General features: G+C 41.2%; 1 protein-coding gene across 5 annotated transcripts in view; it reads right to left on the reverse strand.

The window, feature by feature from the left end:
* ADGRF5 (adhesion G protein-coupled receptor F5) overlaps nucleotides 1-26,054 on the reverse strand; it is a 102,396-nt gene that overhangs the window by 17,698 nt on the left and 58,644 nt on the right. For all 5 annotated transcript variants that reach the window (XM_054557610.2, XM_002816961.5, XM_054557609.2 and 2 more), the window contains exons 4-11: nucleotides 17,991-18,161; nucleotides 13,711-13,887; nucleotides 13,182-13,288; nucleotides 11,673-11,731; nucleotides 11,078-11,220; nucleotides 9,481-9,702; nucleotides 7,870-8,073; nucleotides 1,569-1,739 (exon numbers count right to left, since the gene is read on the reverse strand). In XM_054557610.2, coding sequence (XP_054413585.2) covers nucleotides 1,569-1,739; nucleotides 7,870-8,073; nucleotides 9,481-9,702; nucleotides 11,078-11,220; nucleotides 11,673-11,731; nucleotides 13,182-13,288; nucleotides 13,711-13,887; nucleotides 17,991-18,161 — 1,254 coding nt within the window. The remainder of the gene's footprint in view (nucleotides 1-1,568; nucleotides 1,740-7,869; nucleotides 8,074-9,480; nucleotides 9,703-11,077; nucleotides 11,221-11,672; nucleotides 11,732-13,181; nucleotides 13,289-13,710; nucleotides 13,888-17,990; nucleotides 18,162-26,054) is intronic.

The raw sequence follows: 26,054 nt of genomic DNA on the forward strand, positions 1-26,054 counted from the left end.
CCCAAGAAGCTGGGACTACAGGCACACACCACCTTGCCTGGCTAATTTTATTTTTATTTTTTATTGGTAGAGACAGGGCTTTGCCATGTTGCTGGGGCTAGTCTCAAACTCCTAGGCTTAAGTCATCTGCTCACCTTGGCCTCCCAAAGTGCTGGGATTACAGGTGTAAGCCACCATGCCTGGCCTAAAAATCGTATTCTTAATCATAATCCAATGACATCAGGGCTTTTTACAGTTACCATTTAGAAGCTGGGATTCAAATGTTCAGACAACCCAAAGCCACTCAAAGAAGGTGTAATATGTCCCTGCATTGCCCTCCCCATCCACAGTCATCTTGAGATGGCTCTCTAAGGCTTAGCTATTTCTGTGAGTAAAAAGAAAAAGGCTCATGGAACCATGAATTTGGTCTTCTTGATTGTCTGATGAGATTCCAAACTACCAGACTAGTGATTTTCAGCAAAGGTTTAACATGTCCCTAAGACAGGTCGCAGTTTTGTGGATAGAGGTAAAGTTATGTTAAGTAATTTGGAGAAAGATTAGTTTTACCTGAAAGCATTATTGCCCTAGAAGAGCTCATGAGTATTTTGAGCAATTTGCAGTTTTCTGTAGTGAGAACAGTTTTGATTATTTGAACATAACACAACTCTTTGTGTTAAAACTAGGAATGCAAAACTGTTCTACCTGTAGATATATGATTATTATATAGCTATATATTATATATTATAGATATATTAGATATATAGATAGATTATGCATACATAAACATAATCTTGATCTTTGTAAAAATGCTAAGTCACAATAGCAGAAAACGTGAACAACAGTTAACAAGTGTTGCTTATATCAGTCCTTTCTCTAAACTTGTTCAAAAAAGGGCCTAATGATTAATCTAAATTGTTCATTTTTGTAAGACAGGTGGAAAAACAAGTTGGAATGTCCTCTTTTTACACGTGGGGTGAAAATATAATGCTTTATGATATAAGGAGAAATGACAATTTTAAGCAGCCTAACTAAACAATTAATTGAGAGACTAAAAAATCACTCGTTCCAACCATAAAATAACCAGAAAGAATCAGATTATTAAGGATTTCTGCAGCATTGTCTCTGGAACAGGTGAAACGGGAGAGGAGGAATGAGGGAGGGTGTTGAGGGGTAGTGGGGGAGTGAGCCAGGCTGTTGGAATTCAAGAATGGGAGAATGAAGTAATGAGGGAAAAGGGGAAAATTAGGGACATTATCTTCATCACACATTCAATGATAATAGGGATAACCTGAGTGGGAAACCCTACTTCCCACTCCACCTCCGGCATTACTCAGAGAATCCCCCGGGGTTCCTTCCTGGGAACCACTGTGTCCTACCACAACCATCCCCAACTGTTAAAAGACTCCCTCTGAATTTAAATGGCAGACAGGGAAATCCTTTTCTGTCTCCCATTGTGTGATTTGCCCTAACCACACTCCCTCTCTGTCCATTATTTTGCTCATAGGTATTTCCATAGCTCATAGTTCATTGGCAGCACTTATTTAAGGTGGAACCTATTTATGGCTAAAAATTCTAGGGAGAGTCCTTACCCACAGAGATGAATGTTACTTTTATGTTTGCACTGCCTCTGGCTCCGTAGGCACTGATGAACTCGCAAGTGTAGACGACTGTTGTTCCAGACGACCCGCTTGGGCACTGGGTTCCATCAGCCTTGAGGGTGTATCTGCTGCAGCTAGAACCTATGTCTGTCTCAGGGGTTCCTATAATGAGAAGCAAATTGTTGCCATCCCAGCTGGCTAACTCTTTTATTTAGTAGCAAAGAGGTCAAATCATTTTTTTTCATAAAAGGATTTACTATTTAAATAGATTTCTTCTCTGAATGGAGAGGAGGGGTTTATGGTGATTAGGTCTGCAGAGTCTGTTTCCAGGTTGCCTGGCTTCAGATCCCAAACTCCATCACTTACTAGCAAGATATTGTTGAGACAGTCACTTAATCACTTTGTGCTTCAGTTCTCCAGATGTAAAATGAGGATTAATAATTGCAGTTACTTCCCAGGACCACCGTAAGGTTAAATGAGATAATATACATAAACTCTTAGAAAAGTACCTGACTGGGGCCTGCCCCAACAAAGACCATGAGCGATGGTTTTTCGAATGTGAACAATAAAAAAAGAGAAGCAAGCTGTTTGGGTATGATTTAACTGGAAGAACAGATGTCAGATTATTTAGATTATTATGATTATTAAAAAGAGGAAGAAGCAATACTGGGGCATCTGATATTCATCTTATTTGAGCATTTTTCATAGCATGTTCCCTGTTTAAATCTCTATGTTTTAGTGAAAACTTCAACTTCATGCATTCTCAGTTACCAGCAGTTTCCCCTTCAAAATAGCTCCCTTTCCATACCTTTCTTTCCTTTCCCAGAAATACCATGCCCTCCATGCCATCATTCCTCTTGCCTCGGGTTCTACAACAGCCTGTGGCTGATTTTTCCTACTCTAGTCCCTTTACTCTCTCTCCTCCCCTCTTGCCTGCTGCCATGCACTCCTAAGGCAATCTTCAAACACTATCAATCTTCCAAAAACGAAGGAAAAAGAATAAGCCTTTTGATTAGTTCCAATGTAAATGTGTCTTTTTCAGCCATGGCTGATCAATGATATTTGACATATTTCGATCAACGTGTAACTAGCTTTTCTCCCCAGACCCCAGAGAGGTTGTCTGAAACACCAAATGGATTTCCCTCTTTATCTATCTTGACTAAATTACCTCCTAGCTCACAGACACGAGTGTCTGTGCCCATCTCTAAGGCTCACCCCTCCACTTATCTTTTGAAAATTCACTTCTTCTAATTCTTCCAGGACATCCCTTCATCCTTTGCCCTTCCTCAACCTGTGTCTTTAATCTTTCCTCCCAGATTTCCTCCACTTCAACCCCCAGATACCCTCAAGTCTCCCTTCCTGAAATGGTCTTTCCCCAGTCTGAATGCTCCCTAGCCACCACTGCATTTCTTCCTCTCTTCATACCACCATACTTCTGTGTTTGCCACCTCCAATATTTCACTCCCGTTTCTCATCAAGTCTTTGCAATTGGCCTTCTTCACCCTCTCCTCTACCAAAAGTGTTCCTTTAAGGCCAACAGTGACCTCCCCTTTCCCATATCCAGTGGCCTCCCCTCATGCTACTTTGACTGCAGCATCCCATTCTCCTGACCACCTTCTCTTTGATTTGGCATGCTTGAGTCCTAGATGTCTCCTGCCCCTCTTTTCTCCTCATCCCTCCTTCTGGGTCTCCCTCTCAGGCTCTTTTCCTTCATCTCCTTCTCAAAGGTTGCCACTTTCCTCATCTTTTTCTCTACTCTTTCTGCAGGCAATCTCATCTATACTTATGGCTTCTAGTATAGCCCAAATTTGGATGACTCCTACTCTATCTCTAAGAGCAACACTCCTGTTGGAATCTTTAGAAGCAAATTCCCAAGTGTTGCTCTGACATCTTGAGTACCTTCAACTCAATTGGTCCATTTAAGAACTCATCTTTTTTCTCCCCAGATAAAACCTGTACATCTTCCAATGTGTCCTTTCTTTGCACTTGGCATTTCCCCAAATAAAAAAATCTTAAATTACTTGCATGCACTCACCTTTTACCCCTACTCAGTTGTAAGAAACTTTTAGATTACTCTTCTGAAATATCTCACTATTGTCTTATCCACTCCTACCCACGGTAACTTGCTCAGGGCCTATTATCTGTTGTCTGCCCATTACACATGATTATAGCTGAGTCTCTATTTTCAGTTATTTGCCCCTGCAATCTATTGGCTATAAGACCTTAAAACTTATTTTTCCTAAGTTCAGCTCTTACCATCTGAATGTCCCTCTTTTTACCTTTAAAACCTTACCATTGCCTACAGAATACAGTAAAATCCCTCTTAGCCTGGTATATCCAATTATTCCTAGTGTGATTCCAATTTGCTTCTCTTCTCTTTATCTCTTTCTATAGCTCTCTCTGAAAAATTAGATCATCTCCTGGGCCTTGAACATGCCCTGTAGCTTTGCACCTCTATGCCTGTGTTCATACCTGAAATATTCGCCTTCCCTCTTCCTCCTGCTGACTCTTACTGATCCTTAAAGACCCATCTATCTCACCAAACTAATGTACAAGACAATGATCTATGCAAGAAGGAGTGTATAAAGAGATGTACAGAAATAACGATAGTGTGCAGTGGATAGGTTCCATAAGAGAGAAGTCAATATATTATGTAGATAAAAGAAGGGATGTTTTAGTTGAGAGATTAGGGGAGATTTCAGAGAAGGGGAAGATTTGCTCTAGGCCTTACAAGACATTTAGGATTTTAATAGATAGAAATGGGGGCTGTAGTTCTGGTATGTGGTTGTATCAGGGTTGTGTGTGAGTAAATCCATACTCCTTGGAAAACCTGGCATTCCATCAATCTGCTTCAGGGGCTGGGGCTGTGTTGGGGGATGGAAGGATAGTAAACTGGGTGGGCTCCAATCCCTTCACCCTTCTTCTAACCAGAGCAGCTCCACTTTGGTCTGCTTTACACATTAGATGTGCTCTCAACGACAGGCAATTTTGCCTCCCTGGAGGACATTCACAAGGTTTGGAGACATTTTTGTTGTTGCAACTGGAGATGTTACTGGCATCTTGTAGGTACAGGCGGGATGCTGCTAAATATCCTACAACGCACAGAACAGTTCCACCCAGCAAAGAATTATCTGACCCAAAATGTCAATAATGCTGAGTTAAGAAGACTTGCATTAGACAGCCATGCAAGATTCTGCTTGAAAAATGGATTCTATTGTTAACTCAGAAAACCACTGCTATAAGCAAAAACACAGAAGCAGCAGCATGCAGGTCTTGTTCAGAGAACAATAACTACTTCTGTTAGGCTGAGATTCAGAGAAAGAGTGGAGAAAAGGCTCCAAAGAGGTGGTAAACTCAGAAAACACAAGTAGGACTTCCAAACTGGCATCATTCACATCGCGTTTCCTACAACACCCCTGGGACTGTGCAACCAGGAACCCTGCATGGGAGGTACTGAATGCAGCTAATAAGTTGGTACTTTGCTTTCTGGAGAAGAGAAGGTATGCAATTACAATTTTGTTGCTCAAAGTTAGATGACATCCCAGACCTTCCTCTATAAAATGGTGGTGATGGTACCTGCTTTGCAAGACTTTGGGTGGGGAGTGGAGAAAAACCAAGATGATAAATGTAAACATTGAAAACAGAGTTGAGGCCAGGTGTAGTGGCTCACGCCTGTAATCCCAGCACTTTGGGAGGCCAAGGTGGGCGGAGGTCAGGGGTTCGAGATCAGCCTGACCAACATGGTGAAACCCCATTTCTACTAAAAATAGAAAAATTAGCAGGGTGTGGTGGCAGGCATCTATAATCCCAGCTACTCGGGAGGCTGAGGCAGGAGAATCCCTTGAACCCCGGGAGCGGAGGTTGCAGTGAGTCGAGATTGCGCCACTGCACTCCAGCCTGGGTGACAAAAGCAAGACTCTATCTCAAAAAACAAACAAACAAACAAAAAACAAAACAAAACAAAAAAACCAGAGTTGAATACATTGAATCTGCCACAATAACTATTTTGTGATCATGGTGATACCCTTAAAGAATATTCCTTCACTTTTGTGGGAGGAAATCTTCATTGAATTTTAGTTTCTTAAAGTTAGAAATTCTGCCATTGTTGATTATTTCCTTTCCGTCTCATCCTTTTCCAGAGTGCTTTGAATATGCAACCGTTTCTGAGAGGAGGTCATTCATTCAGTTCCAAATGCTTTGGGTAAATTCTTTTGCTTGATTGTGTTCTACAGACTTGGAAAAATGGTTGTTAGTAGAACTTGTAGAATTTGGAGAAGAGAGCTGCAGAGAGGAAGCCGCAAGGGCAGGAGAAAGAAGGGCAGGGTGCCAAGGCAGAGGCTAAATCCATCAGAGAAGCCAAGGTGCAGGTCCCCAGGCTGCCAGCCCTGAGGCAGGAAATCCATTGTTCTGCAGTCATTCATCCTGCTCTAAGCATCTGCGCCACAGACTTCCTGATTCCTTTGCCAGAAGGCCAGGTTTTTCACCTTTCGGGGTTGAAAGCTTCTAAGCCAGTACCACAGGAATTGTGCAAGGTCTTTCTTCCATCTGGCAGTTCCTTCAGGATACCTACACCTCCTCTTCCTTAGAAATCAGGGAAGTGACTCCATGTATCATGTGTCAACATTTTCAACTGTTACCACATGCCTTTCTTCTGAGTACTTTAATGTCTAATACAAATGCTTGCAGGTGAACCGTCCATTGGAAATTACATGTGCTTAGGAAAATTTGCCTGTAAATTGATAGTTTTTGTTTTTGTTGTTGTTGTTTGAGACAGAGTCTCACTCTGTCACCCAGGCTGTAGTGCAGTGGCATGATCTCCGCTCACTGCAACCTCGGCCTCTTGGGTTCAAGTGATTCTCCTGCCTCAGCCTCCCGAGTAGCTGGGACTACAGGTGCACACCACCACACCTAGCTAATTTTTTGTATTTTTAGTAGAGATGGGGTTTCACCATGTTGGCCAGGCTCGTCTCCAATGCTCAACCTCAGATGATCCACCTGCCTCGGCCTCTGAAAGTGCTGGGATTACAGGCATGAGCCACCGCCCCGTTCTGATAATTTTTTAAAAAATAATTTAATCTATTTCCATAGCTAAGGCTTTGTAAAATGAAGGTTCACCACACTAATGTATTTCATGGGTAAAGCCACATTTTACTTTAAAGATTTTTTCTTTACAGATAAGCACATTATACTGTTGTTTCTTAAGAGAAGAGTTGGATCTTGCTCTATGCAGTTTCTAGGTAAAACACTGTTCAAGCTCTGCCTGACTAGCTCATTCCAGTGCTGGCCCACCAGGCATGCATAATACAGTTTGGCCAAGACAGACACTGGTTTTGTGAAACAAGAGCTTTGGTGAGTCCTAATTCTTTCTCTCTCTCTCTTTCTTTCTTTCTTTTTCTTTCTTTCTTTTTTCTTTCTTTCTTTTTCTCTTGCTTTCTTTCTTTCTATCTTTCTTTCTTTCTCTTTCTTTCTTTCTTTCTTCTTTCTTTTTTTTCATATTTTGACAGCCTTGGATAAGTCATATAATCTGAACCTCAATTTCCTTATTTGCAAATTGGAAGTAAAATGCTTCAAATTTGTGGTCAAGCAATTAAAAAGCAGTAACATATTTTTAAAGGGTTAATCATAAACTGTTATATAAAACAGAGTCAGTATTGCTGTTTTAATTTCTTACTATTATTATTATTCATCAATATAAACTGGAGGGTGGGGAACTTTAGGTAAGATTTCAGATTGAAAATAAAAGCTAACAGGATCAGAAATCATATGAAATGACTGAGAGATAAACAGGTCTGCAGAGAGAGAGGGATAAAACTGGAGGCACAGAGACAGAAAATATTGAGGTATGCGTAGATACAAAGGCAGAGAAGTGAGAAGGACCAGACACCAGGAGAAGACACACAGAAAGGAGAAGCTCCAAGTCAGACCTCAATGATAAGTGACCTCATCCTCAGCTCTTTGCTGAAGATGAAAGGAAGATGAGCACAAGCTTTTCTTCTCTTTTTTTAGATCCAAAATCCCATTGACCTAAGTCATCAGGATCCTTATCTCTTGGGTCTTCTGCTGCTGGGATCTCATCTACAACCAAAGCACGACACTTGTGTGCATATATTTTTGGGGTCTTGTTCTAGAGTGGCTAAGCTGGAGCTGGCATCAAACCTAATGCCTTTTTACAGTCTGAAATCCAGAAAATAACAGCCATCTGACATTTCCCCTTCCATACACCACATCTCCCATTTCTACTTGGCCAAGAGGCAAAAATCTATTTGCAAAAGGGCTTATCTAATGTTCTCACCTGGAATACTTATTTTTCCTTCCTGCTTCCATTCTACTTTGCTCCAATTAACATTACTCTGACTGCAGCAGTTCAAAGATACAGGATTGTTGTCGCACATCACCTTCATTTCTTCATTTGCCAAAATTTGGATGGGCATAACATCTATTTTCTTCTTGCACTCATATTCAAAAATGTCTAATATCAGTTTGCAAACATATTCACCTGCATAAAATACACAAAATCATGTATTATTATAACACACATGTATTTTCTTAGAGGAATGTACCCTCAGCTCATGGATCATGACTTCATGAAGTATCATTTTTAAAAGCATCTGAGACTTGGTCTAAAAACACCTGAAAAACCATTCAGGAATTCAGGAAGTGTGGATATTTCTCATGCCACAAAGTGGAGGACAGAGATGTTCTAAGGAAATAGTAGAAATTTTAGTGACTTTTCTAGTAAGAAAAAAAGTATAACAATAGAAGAAGTAGAAAAGAAAAATCGAAAAGCCTTGGAGAATTAGAAAAAGATGGATAATATTGCCTTAGTATTTAACCATGTGATAAATCAAAATCAACAACTATGTGATAGGACCCATATGTCTATAGCCCACCTCATCATGCAGAGAAAAGAAGATGGCCCCATTGGCATCTGAGTTACAATGCGGTTATTACATTCCAGAATATGTCAGGTTCACCACTAGTCTTAGGGAAGAATTAAGCCTTATGCTTGCTTCTGTAGTTGCTTGGAGAGGGCGAGAGGACAGGAGAAAGCCGAAGGGAGGGATAATAGTGGAGAACCAGAAAATTTGGTGAGGGTAGGGAGAATGATGGATATGTTCACTCTCTTGATTGTAGTAATGATTTCACAGGTGCACATGTGTCAAGACTTTTTAAATATGTACAGTTTATTATATATCAATTCCTTCCTCAACAAAGCTATTTTAAATATTTTAAAAAATCAATTGAAAATTAAATTAATAATAAAGTAATATTATATACTAAAACAAAATAATGAAAATAATTATATTATATACTATAATAAAACTAATAATGAAAATAATGAATTTTAAAATTAATTAACAATTAATACCACGGTGATATGATTTGGCTCCGTGTCCCCTCCCAAATCTCATGTCGAATTGTAATCCCCACGTGTTCAGGCAGGGCCCTGGTGGTAGGTGATTGTCTCATGGGGGCAGTTTCCCCCATGCTGTTCTCATGATAGGGAGTGAGTTCTCATGAGATCTGATGGTTTAAAATCAGATGTTTGACAATTCCCCAGACCCTCTCTCCCTCTCCTGCTGCTATGTAAGACATGCCTTGCTTCCCCTTTGCCTTCTGCCATGATTGTAAGTTTCCTGAGGCCTCCCCAACCATGCAGAATTGTGAGTCAATTAAACCTTTTTTCTTCATAAATTACCCAATCTCAGGTAGTTCTTTAAAGCAGTGTAAAAATGGACTAATACATATCAGATTAATTTTCGGTTTTGAAAGGTTGAACCAGGAGACTTATTTTGGAAGAGAAAAACACTGTCTACGTATCTACGTAAAACACTATTACATATTTGCTTCTTTACAAGCTCTTCATTCCATTCCTCACACAAGTTATTGAATGGAGACCTACCTGCATCACCCGGAGTGATGTTGTGGATGGTGAGCTTGGACACCGAAGTCATGTTGTTGAACACGGCAGTGTAAATTGAGAATCTGCTGCTGTTCTGGATTTCCAACTGCTGTTCTTCATAGCGCCAAGACACGTTGGAGGACAAAACTTCCTTTTCACACACCAGACTGACTGTGTCCCCTTCAAAGATGATTTCTGGTGTGACAGATAAATTGCTTTCATCTGGAAACCCAAAGAAAAGGTAATAAGATCCCAAAGCAAATAAATGTCATTGATGCTACTCACCAGACACAACCACCACAAGGCTCTTGGAGGTCTTGACAGCATCTGTGGTGCTGAACTGGCTGAGGCAACGTGTCTCCTCACTCCATCCCCATGCAGCTGGTGCCTGAGCCCTGAGGAGGTGTGTCCTGCCACATGCCAGGGACAGGGTTTCCCGACTGGTCTTTGCCCTATGGCTCCTTAATGGCAGTAATGGAGATTTTAAAGCTATTTTCAATATTTCAAAAAGTGTGGTAGAAAATTGCACATTTTCTTATGAAAAAAACCAAACTTACTTAAATACCAAGTTTCTGTGCTACAGACTGGAATAATATCAACTGCTTCTTATCAGTAACCGATATCTCATGCTTATTGAAAGCTCTGACCTAAGTCTGCTTGAGAAATAAGCATTTCCTAATACTCATGGACCTCTTTAAGAGTGGGAGCTTTATAGACAGTAAGTTTGGATTTGAATCCTGGTTCTGTCCCATCCGTAACTGTGTGGCCCTGAGGAACTTGCTTAGCCTGGCTGAGACTTAGTTCCACTGTCTGGAAAATAGAAGCAGTGAGAGAGAGTTACATTGGGAGGTGACTTGGAGAAACTGTAGCTCTTCTTATCGTTTTGGCAGTAAAAATCCATGGGATCACTGCCTTATCATTTCACAAATAAAAATAAAAACACAGCCAGGCATGGTGGCTCATGCCTGTAATCCCAACACTTTGGGAGGCTAAGGTGGGAGGATTGCTTGGGGCCAGGAATATGAGACCAGCCTGGGCAACATAGTGAGGTCCCATCTTTACAAAAAATAATAAAAAAAAAATGTTAGCCGAGTATGGAGGTGTGCACCTGTGGCCCCAGCTACCCTACAGGCTGAAGCAGGAGGATTGCTTGAGCAAAGAAAGTAGAGGCTGTAGAGAGCCATGATTATACTATTGCACTCCAGCCAGGATGACAGAGGGCTACACTCTGAGGCCTACTGCTCTAAAACAATGGCCCTCTATTTCTTATTGGTGCATTTTGTGAATATTTAAACTTCCACTGCGATATTAGTTTTACTTTTTTACTTAGTTTTGGATCTGTTAATTTAGAAAATACACAAACCCAGATGGCTCTGTGACCCCCTTGTAAATCCCTGTGCCCCTTTTCCACACACCCCAGGTACAGTGGCATTGGTCAGATTGGGAGGCACTGGCATAAGAGGAGGAGGTGGTACAGAACCCCCTGCGCCAGGAACTGGAGTGTCTAGCTTCCCAGAGGACATTGTAGCATAAGCTAATTTCCTAGGTTTACGCATAATCATAAAAAACATGACCATATCTAAACAATTTCACTTACTGACAGTAACCGCTTGAAAGGAGTTGTAGTCCATTTTGTAGGTCTGATTGAGGCTCTGTACAACTTGTTCATTGGCTTTATGTATTAACTCAAGTGATGGTGGTGTAGTCTTGACTTCATATGTCACAACCACACTTCCAGACCTGGACAGAGACCACTTAGTTCAGTAAAACAATAACTGACCTGGAAGAGTCTAGATATTTATGGCTTATTTGCTTAGGAAACAAAATAGCACAAACTGCCTGATGCAGCAGGCAAATCTATGGATCTGACTGGCCAGCAGGATCTTCCGGTAGAAAGACATCATTGCGTGGCATTATTTCATTTTTATGTTTCTGAACTATTTGGACTACAAACTTATCCCTTATCTTGGCTTACAAAATTTTTTTGCACATATATAGAATGAACACAAGTCTTTTTCTCTCTTTCTTTTAAACAGGTACATCTGTAAGGGGTGAGACACTTTTTTCACCTCTACCAAACTGCTCCTGCTGAGGATTCCACATGAATAATGCCTCTCTAGGGGGTTTACCTCCTTCACTACCATATGGATCCCAGCCATAAAGTAGAAATGACCAAATTAAAGTGTTCTTACTTGAACCCTGTCACAGTCACGCCCTTGAAGCCTGGTAAAATTCCGTAACCCTTCCGGAACTGAAAAATAAAGCAAGATGAATGTCATATATCAAAGTTGAGAAATAGGTATATCAAAAGATCTGAAGCAGAGTAAAAACCACATATTCCTAATCACACTAGGTAAAATTATCTTTTGTCCATTTTTTTAACTGTGGGCATTAGATTTCTGAAGAAGTAATTCCTATCTGTCAGCCTGGGTCCTCCGAGAAGTAGACACTAGATGAAATGTGCAAAAAATTTACTCAGGGAAATGCCTAGGAAGGAAAACATGGGGGGAGCAGGGAAGACAGAGAGAGCCATCAGACTCCCAAATGAAAGAGAGGGAAGGAAGGCTGGATAAAAGCATCCTAGCCCGAGCCTGGAAAGGTTCAATAAAGGCTTCCAAGGAGTCCCAGTGTCTGCCAGACACAGATGTGTTGTGCCCCTTCATTGGTAGGGAGCAGCGGTGGTGGTCATGGATTTCAGAAGCAGCAGCTGCAGCCCTTGCTCCATTACATGACCTGTAGTTGGAGGTTTGTGAGGGGCACCCTCATGGCTGCCATACTGCAGGATTGGTTGGTGTGCCAGGTACCTAGGTGGTTGCTATATAACTCTCTCTTTCAAAGCATATAATTTAGTGTAGTGTGTGTGTGAGGAGGGTTCTCCTGCTGTATAGACATATTACATGCCAGAAATGTAAATCAAACATCCAAGAGCTCTTCTGAAGCGGCACTTCATCAAGGCACTCATGGGAGATGACAATATTTGGGTTACATGCTGGGATGAGCAGGAGGGTGCTGACAGCCTAAGGCAGGGCTCAGGTGACAGCCTAAGGCAGGGCTCGGCTGCCAGGAGAAGGGAAGTCATTATCTCAGCCCACCTGTAATAATCTGTGCCATATCCATTGGGAAGCTCTGTTGCAAATATGTTAACTGCAGCAAAGTGTTTAGGTTTAGATGAATCAATTCAATGTGAAGCACTTAAGACAGTGGCTGACAAATTAATGCTGGTGGAATAGTCTCTATTTTTATGTGAATCAATTTATATCTGTCTTAGGTATGAATGCCTAGCAACCTCTGGTATAGAGTGGTTTGAAACCCTCTGTGCTCAGCCAAGGGTTGGTCTGCCCAAAAGTTGTTAGGGGTTTCATTCATGTGGTATGTGAAGAATAGAAATGCACCAACTCATGCTTGTAGGCTATAGGTTCTTGGGGCTTTGAATAAGTTTTAGTGAACTGATGCCACCAAATCTTATCTGAACCAGTTCCACCCTGAGAAAAATTTATACTTATAGGTCAAGGTGAGTCACACTGTCCCCTAAACATGATTTGATTTGAGCATGTGTTAATTCACCATCTCAGATGTAAAAGAATAATAAATCCACATCCGTAAATTCTGACAGATCCAAGCCACTGTTCATTGTGAATGCAATAGACTCAGTTCAGTCCAAACAGTTTGTTAGTTAAGAGGTTCTTGGGGCCAAAACCTACCGCTGTTTCCAAGTCAGTCTTGTAGGACCTATAGAGGGCAGAGGAAGTGTTCATGAGGTCTTCTTGAAAGCCTACATTTAGTCTGACTCTCATGTTCAGGGTAACATCTGTTGAGAAACACAGGGCAATATTTAAAAATATGTTAGTGTCTGAGTATATACAAACCAGAAACATTTGTAAGCTGTTTTTGTTTGTTTGTTTGAGATGGAGTCTCCCTCTGTCTCCCAGGCTGGAGTGCAATGGCGTGATCTCAGCTCACTGCATCCTCTGCTTCCCAGGTTCAAGTGATGCTCCTGCCTCAGCCTCCCGAGTAGCTGGGACTACAGGCATGCGCCACCACATCCAGCTAATTTTTGCATTTTTAGTAGAGGCAGGGTTTCACCATGTTGGCCAGGCTGCTGTCAAACTCCTGACCTCTGGTGATCCATCCACATCAGACTATCAAAGTGCTGGGATTACAGGCATGAGCCACCATGCCCAGCCGTAAACTGATGTTGAATAGCCACTCATTTACTGAGCAGTTACTTACCTTCCTGAAGCAGGCAAAAAGGTCCCTTGGGAGGCAGTTCTTTAAGGCAACTGCAATGGTGCCCTGGGAGGAAGACGTCATGCTCTTGACAAATGAGATTGTGAAGACACCTTTCCCGAGGCCACCCATAGCCTGTCTCACAGGAGCACCAGATTTCATTTCCAGCACGTCTGCAGACTATCATTAACCAGAACAGCAAGGAGAGAGAAGGTGGAGAAGGTGGTCACCATATTTGTATTTATAGCCTACAGGTATTCATTCTTGAAGAAAATCCTAATCTGACTTTATATTACCTTTCTGAGAAGTTCAATAGCACTGCATAAAATTGATGTTTGCATGTATGCATCACCATGCTATTAGCCATGACAATCTGAAAGATGACTGCTGTGACAGTTGAGTGATGAATGGCTAAGTCATCTTTTAGATAGTCATGCCTAATAGCTAATAGCCACCAGATGTCTATGATGATAAGTATGAGGTAGCTAGCCTCCAAGATGGCCTTTGCCCATCCCTACCACTAGGTATTCAAACCCTTTTATACTACCTTCTTATATTGTACTAGGATTGGTCTATGTAATCAATAGAATATGGCAGAGGTGATGGTATGGCACTTCTGAGATTAGGTTATTAAAAACACTATAGTTTTCCTCTTGGTTGCTCTCTCTCTTTCTCTCTCTCCCCTCACTCTGGGGGAAGTTGACTGCCATGGCATGAAGACACATCATGGAGAGGTCCACACAGCAAGGAACTGAGGTCTGCAGCCAATAGCTAGTGAGGAACTGTAGCCTGCCAACAACCACATGAGTGAGCTTAGAAATAGATTTTCCAGGCCAGGCACAGTGGCTCACTCTTATAATCCCAGCACTTGGGAGGCCAAGGCAGTTGGATCACTTGAGCCCAGGAGTTTGAGACCAGGCTGGGCAACATAGCAAAACCCTATCCTACAAACAATACAAAAACATTAGCTGGGCATGGTGGTGTGTCCCAGCTACTCAGGAGGCTGAGGTGGGAGGATTGCTTGAGCCTGGGAGGAAGAGGTTGCAGTGAGTTGAGATTGCAACCACTGCACTCCAACCTGGGCAACAAAGAGAGACCCTGTCTCAAAAAAAAAAAAAAAAGAAAAGAAAAGAAAAAGAAAGAAAGAAAGAGAAAAGAAAGAAAGGAAGAAAGAAAGAAAAGAAAGAAAGGAAGAAAGAAAAAACAGATTTTTTTTTTCATATGCCAGTTGTGCTTTCACATGATGACGGCACTGGTTGATAGATTATTTACAAACTTACGAGAGACCCTGAGCCAGAACCACCCAGCTAAGCTGCTCTAAGATTTCTGACCCTCAAAAACTGAGTCTAACTTCTAATAAGAGAACTAAACTTTTTTTCCATTACCATAAAAACCCTACTTAGGACACAAAGACAAAAAGAAAAAAGTGTCCTTTTACATCACGCACTTGCAGAGAAAAACAAGAGGTCTTGTCTTGATGGAAGCCCCAGTGAGAAAGAATAAGCATTCTCAAATTTAAGTGAGACCCTCTGGCCTGGGGCTGGTTCATCTCTGGGCCTATGTACCACATAAAAAGAAGGGTCAACCTTGGCATGGCAATGAGTGACTTTCATGGCTTTAGTGCATTTTCATCTCCCAGAGTGAGCAAAAAGGACCAGTGCTTCCTTTCTACATGTTAAATGCTGCAGGATGTATCTTAGAGCATACCCCTATTTGTAGACTATTGTAGATATAGTTTATAAGGCAAATAAGTTTATACGTGTATGGAAGTTTATGTTTATATTACTGTTAGTACCAACACTCATCAATACTTCCACCTGCTACATCTTAATTCTTAGCAAATATAAATACAATGATTTAAAAAACTCTCAGATAATAAATGTTTGTTATTTTATGATGCTAGGTTTTAGACTCTGTTGTGCACCAACAGATAACAAATGTAGAGTGCAAGTAAATTTATGCCTTTTACATATCAAGTCAGGTGTGAACAGCCTACATGAACTCTGCTCTCATTGGAGACAGTAAGAAATGTTCTGAAATCAGAGTGCTTTGAATCAATTTCCAAAGCTGGACCAAAGTCACATCTTTGGGAGCTGTTTGTTCTGCAGATGGGTCCCCAGGCAAAGTCCCACAGAGTGACTGTCCAAAGGGAAGTTATCAAATAGTTGGTTCTGAAATAGGAGGGACAACATGTTCGAGTTAATTCCTTGGACACTGATGCAGCCCGTGTCCCAGCAGTGGGTGGCAGTGGGGCAGGGGAATTAGAAGAAACTGGAGCTACTAACAAAGAAGCTGAGTACCCGCTAGAGGTAATTTGAGGATAGCCAACAGGATCCCACTTGTTGAAATCTCTCTTACTGACATGAAATTCCAGTGCTAAAGCAATTTTGTTGTTGTCTTCTGTTTTGTAAGGGAGCATTATGGGAGGAGTAGTTGAAGAACTTTTGAGTCCCACATAAAACGCAAACATGCCTTAGGAGAATGGAAAAAGTTACCACCTCCAGACCACCTGACATATCCCAGGTATTGTTTGGTACTTTATTCACATTGTCCGGTTTTAAATATCCTCAGTTTTATTTGCCATTACTTAAAAAGGATCATAAGGTAGGCTGTTGGAAGAATGAGGCGAGGGAAGGATGGAAAAAGGAAGATGGTGAAAGTTTGGATGCTTAGACATTAGTGCCATGGTCAGTAGGCCTAACCTTCATTGCCCACCCATCCCATTCACTTCCTCTTTTAGGCCAACTGCTCTTAGCTGTTCCCTGCTGGTCCTGAGGTCCATGAGCCTGAGGCTTTCTCTGCCACATTGAAGTATCCACTTTCATCAAACCTGTTTCATAGTTCACTATCAGAAAAGATTCAGCCCCTCTATGTGTGAATGACCAGTCTTTCTGGAAGGATAAATTAAACTTTCCCAGGTCAATTGCATTTAATTGAGAAGCTTGTTAACCCAAGTTTTTAAGATGGTGAAGCCTCTTGAAGTCATCCCATCTCTAGTAGAAAAAAATCAGAGAGAGTTTGTTAGTATGTTTATATCGAATATATGTAAGATAAACTCACAACTAAAGCTCAAGTGTCTATAATCACAAGTTGTTCAACAAAAAACAATTTTTGATACTTGGTCTGTTTTGTTTACTGGATTCACTTACTAGCACCTACAGAGACACCAAAAGGTTTCTGTTAAAAAATTTGGGAAGGAAAATTGACTAAAATCTATCCAACAATTTATTCTAAAGGCAAAAGATCTGTGCTGGGTGGGAACATAGAAGGGTGTTTCCTATGTATTTTCCAAAGTACCCTAGTTTGGTGAGATGTTCTATGGATAAAGAGTGTGAAACACAGTAGAAGTTCACTGCTCCTGAAGGACTCATAATGCACATTGGCATCCAACTGAAAAACCACTAACTCAAGGAAATTAGTGCTAATGGTAGAAATCAGTGGGAAATGGCATCCAAAAGGAGTGATAAGGGAGCTATGACTTCGAGTAGCATATATTAAGAATCAAAAATTAAAATGCATGTACCAACATCGGGATGGACTATTTGAAATATGTGAATTCAAGAAGAATTTCAAAAACAAGAATATTTTTCTTGCCCTCATCTTAGAATAATAAAACCCAACACCTATTAGTGCTTTCCAGTTTAAAAAGCGATTCCCTTTTATCAGATAACTGGAAGCCTTATCTCACAACTTCTACTGTATACCAAGTCTTGGGTGATGGTCTCTGGAGACACAGGGAAGCTAGCATGACCTCGGAAAAGAGTTTGCAACCAGAAAGTCCAATCTATGGCCTAAGAGGTTCTACTTAATGCCTTGCTTCTGATGCAGGCATGTACCTGTTTCCTATTTCCTGACCTATAATGCCAAAGAGAAGGGTATCTGGTACTTACTAATATCTTGAACCAGTCCTTGCTATGTCCATTGATATACCAAGGGAGGAGGACACAGGGAAGAGGACCCAGTAGTTTATCTGCCCAAGGGAAGAGGACCCAATAGTTTATCATGAAGGACCTGGCCATATCTTGGGACCACTTTATGACAAGCATCATACAAACCACCAAGCAAACCTTTGGTCACCATTTAAAATAAGAAACCTCTGGCTGCAGAGTTTACTGATAGAGACTTCATTCAGGAAGGCTGTGAAGTCACCGAATCACACATCAGTCTCGGTGAGTCATTTCACTTGCCTACTAAGTAAAAGATTGCTCTGATAGTCAGGAGCTCAGACAGTCTTTCTCAAGACATCCAATCATTTATCCTGAAGCAATGGGTCTCTTACTCACCTGTTGTCACATTTATGCTCAAAATGTCGGTAATTTGGTCAGTGTTATTCCCATGAATTGGAAAACTGAGGCTGTTCAAGTAGGCTTTGATAGGATCCAGGAAAGATGCATTTTCAAAACTGATCTCAATATTAACAGTGTATTCTTCAGCTGTAGGACTTTTTGTGGCAACTGCAATGAAAGCACATGGAGGCTGAGAGAACTTACCATGGTCAGATGGAGCAAGATCATGATGGCTATTTCAGCAGTTAAAGGTAATGACAGGTACATGTGAATGGTTGGTCTATCAACCCTTAGGAATTTCTAATGAAATCTTTCAGAGAAAAAGAAGGTTTATTTACTCACCACCTTGGTGTCCAAGGCTAAGCACTGCTGTGTGAAGTATGGACTGTAATAGGCAAGAGCGGAAGCAGAGAGAATAGCAGGGAGGGTCTGGGAACCGTTTGGGCAAAATATGTCATGGTCAGGACCCAAAGGAGTGAGTCAGTGTTTCATCTGCAGTATGCATCAGTCGATAGATGCATACTCTAAGGGCTGAACCATGCATGGCTTGAAGGCATCTGGGAAAAGTCACCCAGTTAATTCTCTTTGCCCTTAGCCTATGGAAAGAGCATATATTCTTTGCTCTTCCTCTGCATCTCCAGTGTTCAGAACATGATAGGTGCTCAACAAAAGTTTGGCAAATTGGAAAGTAAAATAAAAGATTTTCAGCTCTTCATTGTTTTTCCAAATTGTCTCCAGGTGGTTAACTGGCTGGCATTCAAGATGGATCTCTTCCCCAACACAGAGCTACAACAGGCAGGCTAATATATATGTATATGTGTGTGTATGTGTATACATATATATATATAATATAGAGAGAGAGTAAATATAGTATATGCAGTCTATATATACAATTATATATATAGACTACTATATATACTATATAGTATATATAGTACAGCATATATATAGTATAGTAATATAGTATATATAGTCTATATACAGTAGTCTATATAGAGTAGTCTATATACAGTCTATGTATAGAGACTATATAGTCTTTATATAGTATATATACTACATAAAGTATAAAGACTATAGTCTTTATATAGTATATATACTATATAAAATCTCTATATAGCATGCTATATATAGTATGCTATATATAGTCTATGTTTATATATAGAGAGACTATATATAGTCTACTCTATGTGTATATAGAGACTATATATGTGTGTGTGTGTGTGTATATATATATATATATACAGTCTAGCCTGCCTGATGTAGGTATGTGTTGAGGAACAGATCCACCTTGACTATAGTGGTCTATATTGACTACTATATATACATATGTAGACTATATATAGACTGTATAGTCTGTATAGTCTATATATAGACTATATATATATAGTCTATATATAGTCTATACAAACATTATATATTATATATAAACACTATATATAATATATATGCATGTGACACACATACATATGCATACACACCATATGTGTGTATGTATGTATGTGTGTGTATATATATATATATAGTTTTCTATAGCACATCATGTCTGGGCCACTAGTTTTAAGCTTCCCAAGAGCAGGAACTGTTTCTTTCACTTCTCTTAGCCTTACTTACTCCATCTGGCAAAGAGCTCACCACATTATAAATATGCGACCAATCAATTCTTGTTAAACCTGAAACTCTCTGAGTCAAGTCACAAATTCACCTCTCTGTCACTGACCGGATCTTTGACCTAATCTTGGCTAGAATATATAACAGAAGCCATGGGCACAGTTAATACTTAATGAAGAACCTTCAAGGAATAAGAACGTTTTACACAGATAGATTGAGAATATTTTTCTTTTTTGGGGATAGGGCCTCTCTCTGTCGCCCAGGCTGGAGTGTAGTGGCACGATCTTGGCTCACTGTGACCTCCACCTCCTGGGCCCAAGTGATCCTCTGGCTTCAGCCTCCCGAGTAGCTGGGACTACAAGCTCATGCCATCACGCCCAGCTAATTTCTGTACTTTTTGTACAGATGGGGTTTCGCCATGTTTCCCAGGCTTGTTTTGAACTCTTGGGCTCAAGCTATCTGCCTGCCTCGGCCTCCCAAAGTGCTGAGATTATAGTCATGAGCTGCTGTGCCCAGTCATTGAAAATATTTTATCTTGTCAGTTAAATAAAGAAAAAAGTAGGGCGGGCGCCGTGGCTCATGCCTGTAATCCCAGCACTTTGGTAGGCCGAGGCTGGTGGATCACCTGAGGTCAGGAGTTCAAGACCAGCCTCACCAACTTGGCGAAACCCTGTCTCTACTAAAAGTACAAAAATTAGCCGGGCATGGTGGCATGTGCCTGTAATCCCAGCTACTCAGGAGGCTGAGGCGGAAGAATCGCTTGAACCCAGGAGGCGGAGGTTGCAGTGAGCTAATATCGCGCCACTGCACTCTAGCCTGGGTGACAGAGTGAGACTCTGTCTCAAAAAAAAAAAAAAAAGAAAGAAAAAAATAAGGAAAAAATTAGTGAATACTTATAAAATGATTACTTTAAAATTTACATTCTATCTGAAAAGATGAAGTTTATTATACCATAAAGTTAAAATTCTATGTTAAAAGGGCGAAAATTTTCCCATAATATTCCAAGATTTAAATATTCCAAGGGTTCTTGGTGTGAAATACTAAAATAGAGTAAGTTTATCCTGGGAAACTCTAATTGTTGAATGTTTATTTCAGAAAGCTGTAACATTTGTTCATTTAGCTTGGAAAACTGTTTGTCTTAGGTCTTTGGATTTACCCATGAAACTTGTTGAGAATTATTTCATCCTGGTATCATTCAGCTTCTGCAATTAGCTCAGTCTACAAAAAAGTTCTGTCGCAGATTTTCCTAAAATTAAGAATGAATATTAACATATACTTCTTCTTTATAAAAACGTACTTGACAAATAGAATAAAGTGACTTTTATAAGAATGCAGAAACTCAGCCTGTGATGATAGTATGGCATTGCCTAAAATTTCCTGTTGACTTTCTGATTCTCAAACGGTTCTGTGATGAAAACAAGCTTCCTGGAAGAATGATTAATCTCATTTTATGTGATTCTAACTATGGACACATTATGTTGTCCACTGGGAATATTTATGAGGAGAAAGGCTGCATAATATTTACAAGTTCTGCCTTAGTGCACATTCTTTTTCCTGAAAAGTAATGCAGCAATGTTTATATCCTCCAGAGGGTTCACTACCTCCAGGATCCTCTTTGCCATGCCAGTCTACTATCCTCCCATAAATATAAACAGGATTTCCTGGATGGTAGCTGCCTTTTGGTTGGGTGAGGTCAGTAACAAATTCATATCATATCCACTTCATTACTGGCTTTGTTGCATCCCAGGATCTGATCTCGCAAAATATCAATGCCTGCCTGAGGGTCATGTCTGGCCCTGTGCTCTTTTCAGTCACAACTGAAGAACAAGTGTGTGCCTAGAAAGCACATGGTGATTCACGGATGTTATTACTCCCCATTGAAACCAAGGCAGTTCTGCTCAGATTTTACAAGGAGCCGAGCCAAAGCATCTAGAACTAAGAGCAAAGGCTCTTGTGACCTTAGCAAGTTTCAGTCTGTAGCATTCCCGCAGCTGTTAATGTGAGCACCCAGCCTCTAAGGACCTCTTTCCTCTACCATTTATGTTCTCCAACAGCTTCTAAAAGGAGTTTCAGAATCACCCTCAGCCTGAGCGTCACCTCTGTAGAAACTGATATGGATAGGGAACCTCGAATAGAGAAGGAAATGCCTTCTCCTTGAAAATACTCAATTATTTGAAACAGGCTCAAAAACACCACTGTAATTTAGCAGGCTGTTGGCTTACTCTTGGAAATCATCTATTCCAGTGATCCCCAAACTTAACTGAGGATTATATACACCTAGGGAATACACAAATACACACACACGCACACAGAGAGAGAGAGAGAGAGAGAGATTTTGGAGCTCAGCCCATGTGAACCAAAGTAAATGGGACCACTTTGTAAACTTTAAAATACTATTAAAAATATGAGTTATTATTGTTAAATGTGTCTTTAGAACTTGATGTACAATTCCTAAAGTAAATTCTAAAATAAAATCAAGTTCAAAGGCAAAATGATTAATAATAAATCAAAGAATTATGTAAGCCTTTGTTTAATTTTATTCAACATAATAAATGTCTTAAAAATTCACATTCAGGGCCAGGCATGGTGGCTCATGCTTGTAATCCCAGCACTTTGGGAGGCTGAGGTGGGCGGATCACAAGGTCAGGAGTTCGAGACCTGCCTGGCCAACACAGTGAAACCCTATCTCTACTAAAAATACAAAAATTAGCTGGGCGTGATGGCAGGCACCTGTAATCCCAGCTACTTGGGAGGCTGAGGCAGGAGAATCACGTGAACCTGGGAGGTGGAGGTTGCAGTGAGCCGAGATCACACCACTGCACTCCAGCCTGGGAGACAGAGCTAGACTCCGTCTCAGAAAAAAAAAAAGAAAAATTCACATTCAGGAAAAATGCATTGTGACCCATTGTCATTGACACTCATGTATTTTGATATTAAGCCTTGCTCCGCTCATTTGTTTGTTCCTTGATTTAATGATTTACCTGTAATTTTACTATTTATTGAATGCCTGTTTTCTAGGCACTGCACTAGGAGCTGGAGACACAGGGTGAATAAAAGGAGCAAAGCCCTGTCTTTGAGGATCTTTCATCATTATACTGGAGTCAAAAGATAAGTTTAGATTTAAAGTTAGGGATTTTTTTTTTTTTTTTTTTTTTTTTTTTGTAGAATGGTTACAAAAGACCTTTCTCAAGCAGTGAACTTTGAGCAGAGACTCAAATGAAGTAAGGGGTGAACCAGGAAGCTATCTGGATAATGTCACTCTAGGAAGAGTAAACAGGTGTTAAAGCCCTGAGATAGCAACCCTCTTGGCTTGCTTGAGTAATAGCAAGAAGATGCCCTCAATCCCCCAGTACGCACTTGAAATTGGGTCATTTCTTCTCATCTGAAGCCTGGAACAGTATCATGGTCCTATAGGCAAACAAACATAGAGGCTGTGGCTAAGCCTTCTTCCCCTGTAATGCACCGAGGTGACAGGATCAGCACCTAAGGAGCAGCTTAGATGCTCAGGGATCAGCATGACCCACATGGTGGTGGGGTCAGAGGCTCTCTCACCTCACTCCCTCAGAAGGCCCAGAGTTTAGGCTTAGAAATGCCAAACCCACCTGTCCCGCTCAACCTGAGGACTTCAGAGCCTGTAAAGTAACATTCCTTGTCCTTCTCCAGACTACCAGGGACCAGGAGGCACGAGGACAGTTCCTCAACTTCTGTGTGTGTGTTTTGGATGCACTCCTATCCTCTTCTGCTCCTCAGGATATCTGAATCCTGATAGTTTAATGTGTTTTCTTTGCCCCTGGCATTGTTTGTCTGGATTTTTCTGGCTCACTGATGCCCTGTGTGGAAGGTAGCCAATTCCAGGTGTCATCAGTGTCACAGACAGAGGCCTATCAGCAGGCCCAGGAGGCACAAGACAACCAGGATTTCCCCTCTCCTTTCCCATAAATCACTGCCAGCCACACAGCACTTATCTTACAGGGACATTTCTGGAAAGTTGGCCACAAACTACAACCAAGATATTTGGGTCTTAATCACAGCTATTTAAGCAAACAATTCTACTTTTGCCTGGAAACACTAATGGGAACTATGGTTTGTCAGAGCCAGAGCTTAAGTAGATGGGTAAATTAACTTCTTGCCTGCTAACTTCACCCAGGAGAAAAGAGATTGGTTGGTGTGGCTTCCTCTTGACTAAAGGGGCCAATGCAATTTTACCATTGATGGTTTGGCTCTCCTGTTTCTCCCTGTTGGTCTTAGCAAGTAAATATCAAAAGATATCTACTATTTGGCTTGTTTCTTGACATATTCTAGAAGGTGGCAATTTGGCAGCATTGTCTGTCTACTATTGTGTGATTGCTCTGCAGATGCAGTGAAGGGATCTTATTCTCTGTTCAGGTTTCAGAAAGAGTTGTTCACAAAGAAGAAAATCATCAGAACCCAAGGCTATGGGCTACCTGGCAGGTGTAGATGGAGGAGAAAATGGGCAGCACTGTGTCATCAAACACCAGACTGTGAAGTCTAGGGAAGAGAATTCATTCCACTAGCTAGCCATATACCCAAATCATCAAAGTTAGCCCCATCTTACCTAGTAAGATGAAGGCAGATAAACCAGTCTTCCTTTCTCTACAAAGCTGTTCCAAGAACCATGAAATGAGACTTCATGAGCCAACCAGGAACACATGTTGAAAACTATAACTCACAGCTACGAGCATGGACTTTGGAGCCAGAGAGAATGGGAGAGGAATGCCTTCTGACCTGGGCAGATCATTTAACTCTGTGAGCCACACTTTGCTTATCTGTAAATGAAAGGTAGTATTTTCTCTGCAGGATTATTGTTAAAGAGCCTGAATCCTACATGAAACCCCCTAACAAAGTGTCTGGCATATAGTTGCCAGTAAAATAGTAATTCTGATTATCATAAATATAATGATTATATTTTATGCAGATGTGTGCTGATAGGTCAAGAAATGCTAACATTAAGGGCCCGGCGCGGAGGCTCACGCCTGTAATACCAGCACTTTAGGAGGCCAAGGCGGGCAGATCACGAGGTCAGGAGATGGAGACCATCCTGGCCAACACAGTGAAACCCTGTTTCTACTAAAAATACAAAAAATTAGCTGGGTGTGGTGGCATGCACCTGTAATCCCAGCTACTTGGGAGACTGAGGCAGGAGAATCGCTTGAACCTGGGAGGCAGAGGTTGCAGTGAGCCGAGATAGCACCACTGAACTCCAGCCTGGGTGACAGAGCGAGACTCTGTCTCAAAAAAAAGAAACGCTAACATTATTCCTATCAGGCTTCACCTTTGGTATAGTTAAACAAACAAACAAAAAAGAAAAACATTAATCAGAAAAATTTTAAAAAAGCAAAACACTCCCAATATTAAATGTCAAGCTTAAAACCAACTCCACACACCAGCCTGAAAGCACCAGGTCTTTTATCTCACTCCACCACCACCACTGCCGGCTCAGAGCACTCAGTGCTACATGTCATCATCAGAAAGGCTGCAACCATGAAAACCCAAAAGTCTGTTCCTCAACCTGGGAAGTGCACGGCATTTCCTGGACCCAGATCTAAAAGGGCCAGCACACCCAGGTTGCTAGGCCTGCAGAAACGGCAGGATTTCCGTGCTAGCAGCCAGAGACCCAATCTGGGAGGAACCTTACTCTGACTAAATAGATGTGAAAATGTGAGCGCATCCAGTGCAGGGTTTGGACATCCTGAATGCCCCTCTCTTGCTGTTTTGCCTCCCATCAGTTATTCCTTTAAAGCCAGAGAATAATCAACTGGGGCTCTTCAGCACCAGGCTCCAAGACACGCCCCCTCTGTCAGAAACCTGGAGTGGAGAACCTGGCCAGTTGATATTTGTGTTACTTCTAACCAATAAGAAACATCCACTTTCATTTCCCCATGAAGAGTCCCCATAAGACTAAATTTGGAGTTTGTCTGCAAACCTCCAAAACAGGCTTCTCCTTCCAACTCTGGTCTCTACCTGTGACCTCTCCAAAGCACCATCTCCTAGGTTTGTGCACTCCTGAAGAGTCACAGGGATTATTGCTGTCCTTCATCCTCAAGTCACATCTGTCCAAGACCTTTTGCTGTGTTTTTCATAATGTCTTTGGTGAGCATTTCCTCTGCTTCTTTCCTATCTTACTCCATGGCAGAGTCGCATGTCTAGACTTCCGAGCCTCCTGGCTAGTCTCCCAGGCACTAATTTCTTCGTGTAATTTATTTAGCCATAACCATGGGGATACTTTTCACTTAAGTGAGTTCATCAGTCATCTCTCTGTGGCAGCTGCTCAGCTGATCCAGAATCCACTTCCTGATGGAATCGTGACATGACTCGGGATCTTTTCCCCATTCTTATTTCTCTCTGCTCCCTTACAGCCACTCATTGTCCTAACAGGCAGCTCCATGCTTTTTCTCGCCTCTAGGTTTCATGCAGGCTTCTTTTTCCTGAGAG

Source organism: Pongo abelii, chromosome 5, assembly GCF_028885655.2.
Source record: "Pongo abelii isolate AG06213 chromosome 5, NHGRI_mPonAbe1-v2.0_pri, whole genome shotgun sequence".
NCBI classification, from domain to species: Eukaryota; Metazoa; Chordata; class Mammalia; order Primates; family Hominidae; genus Pongo; species Pongo abelii.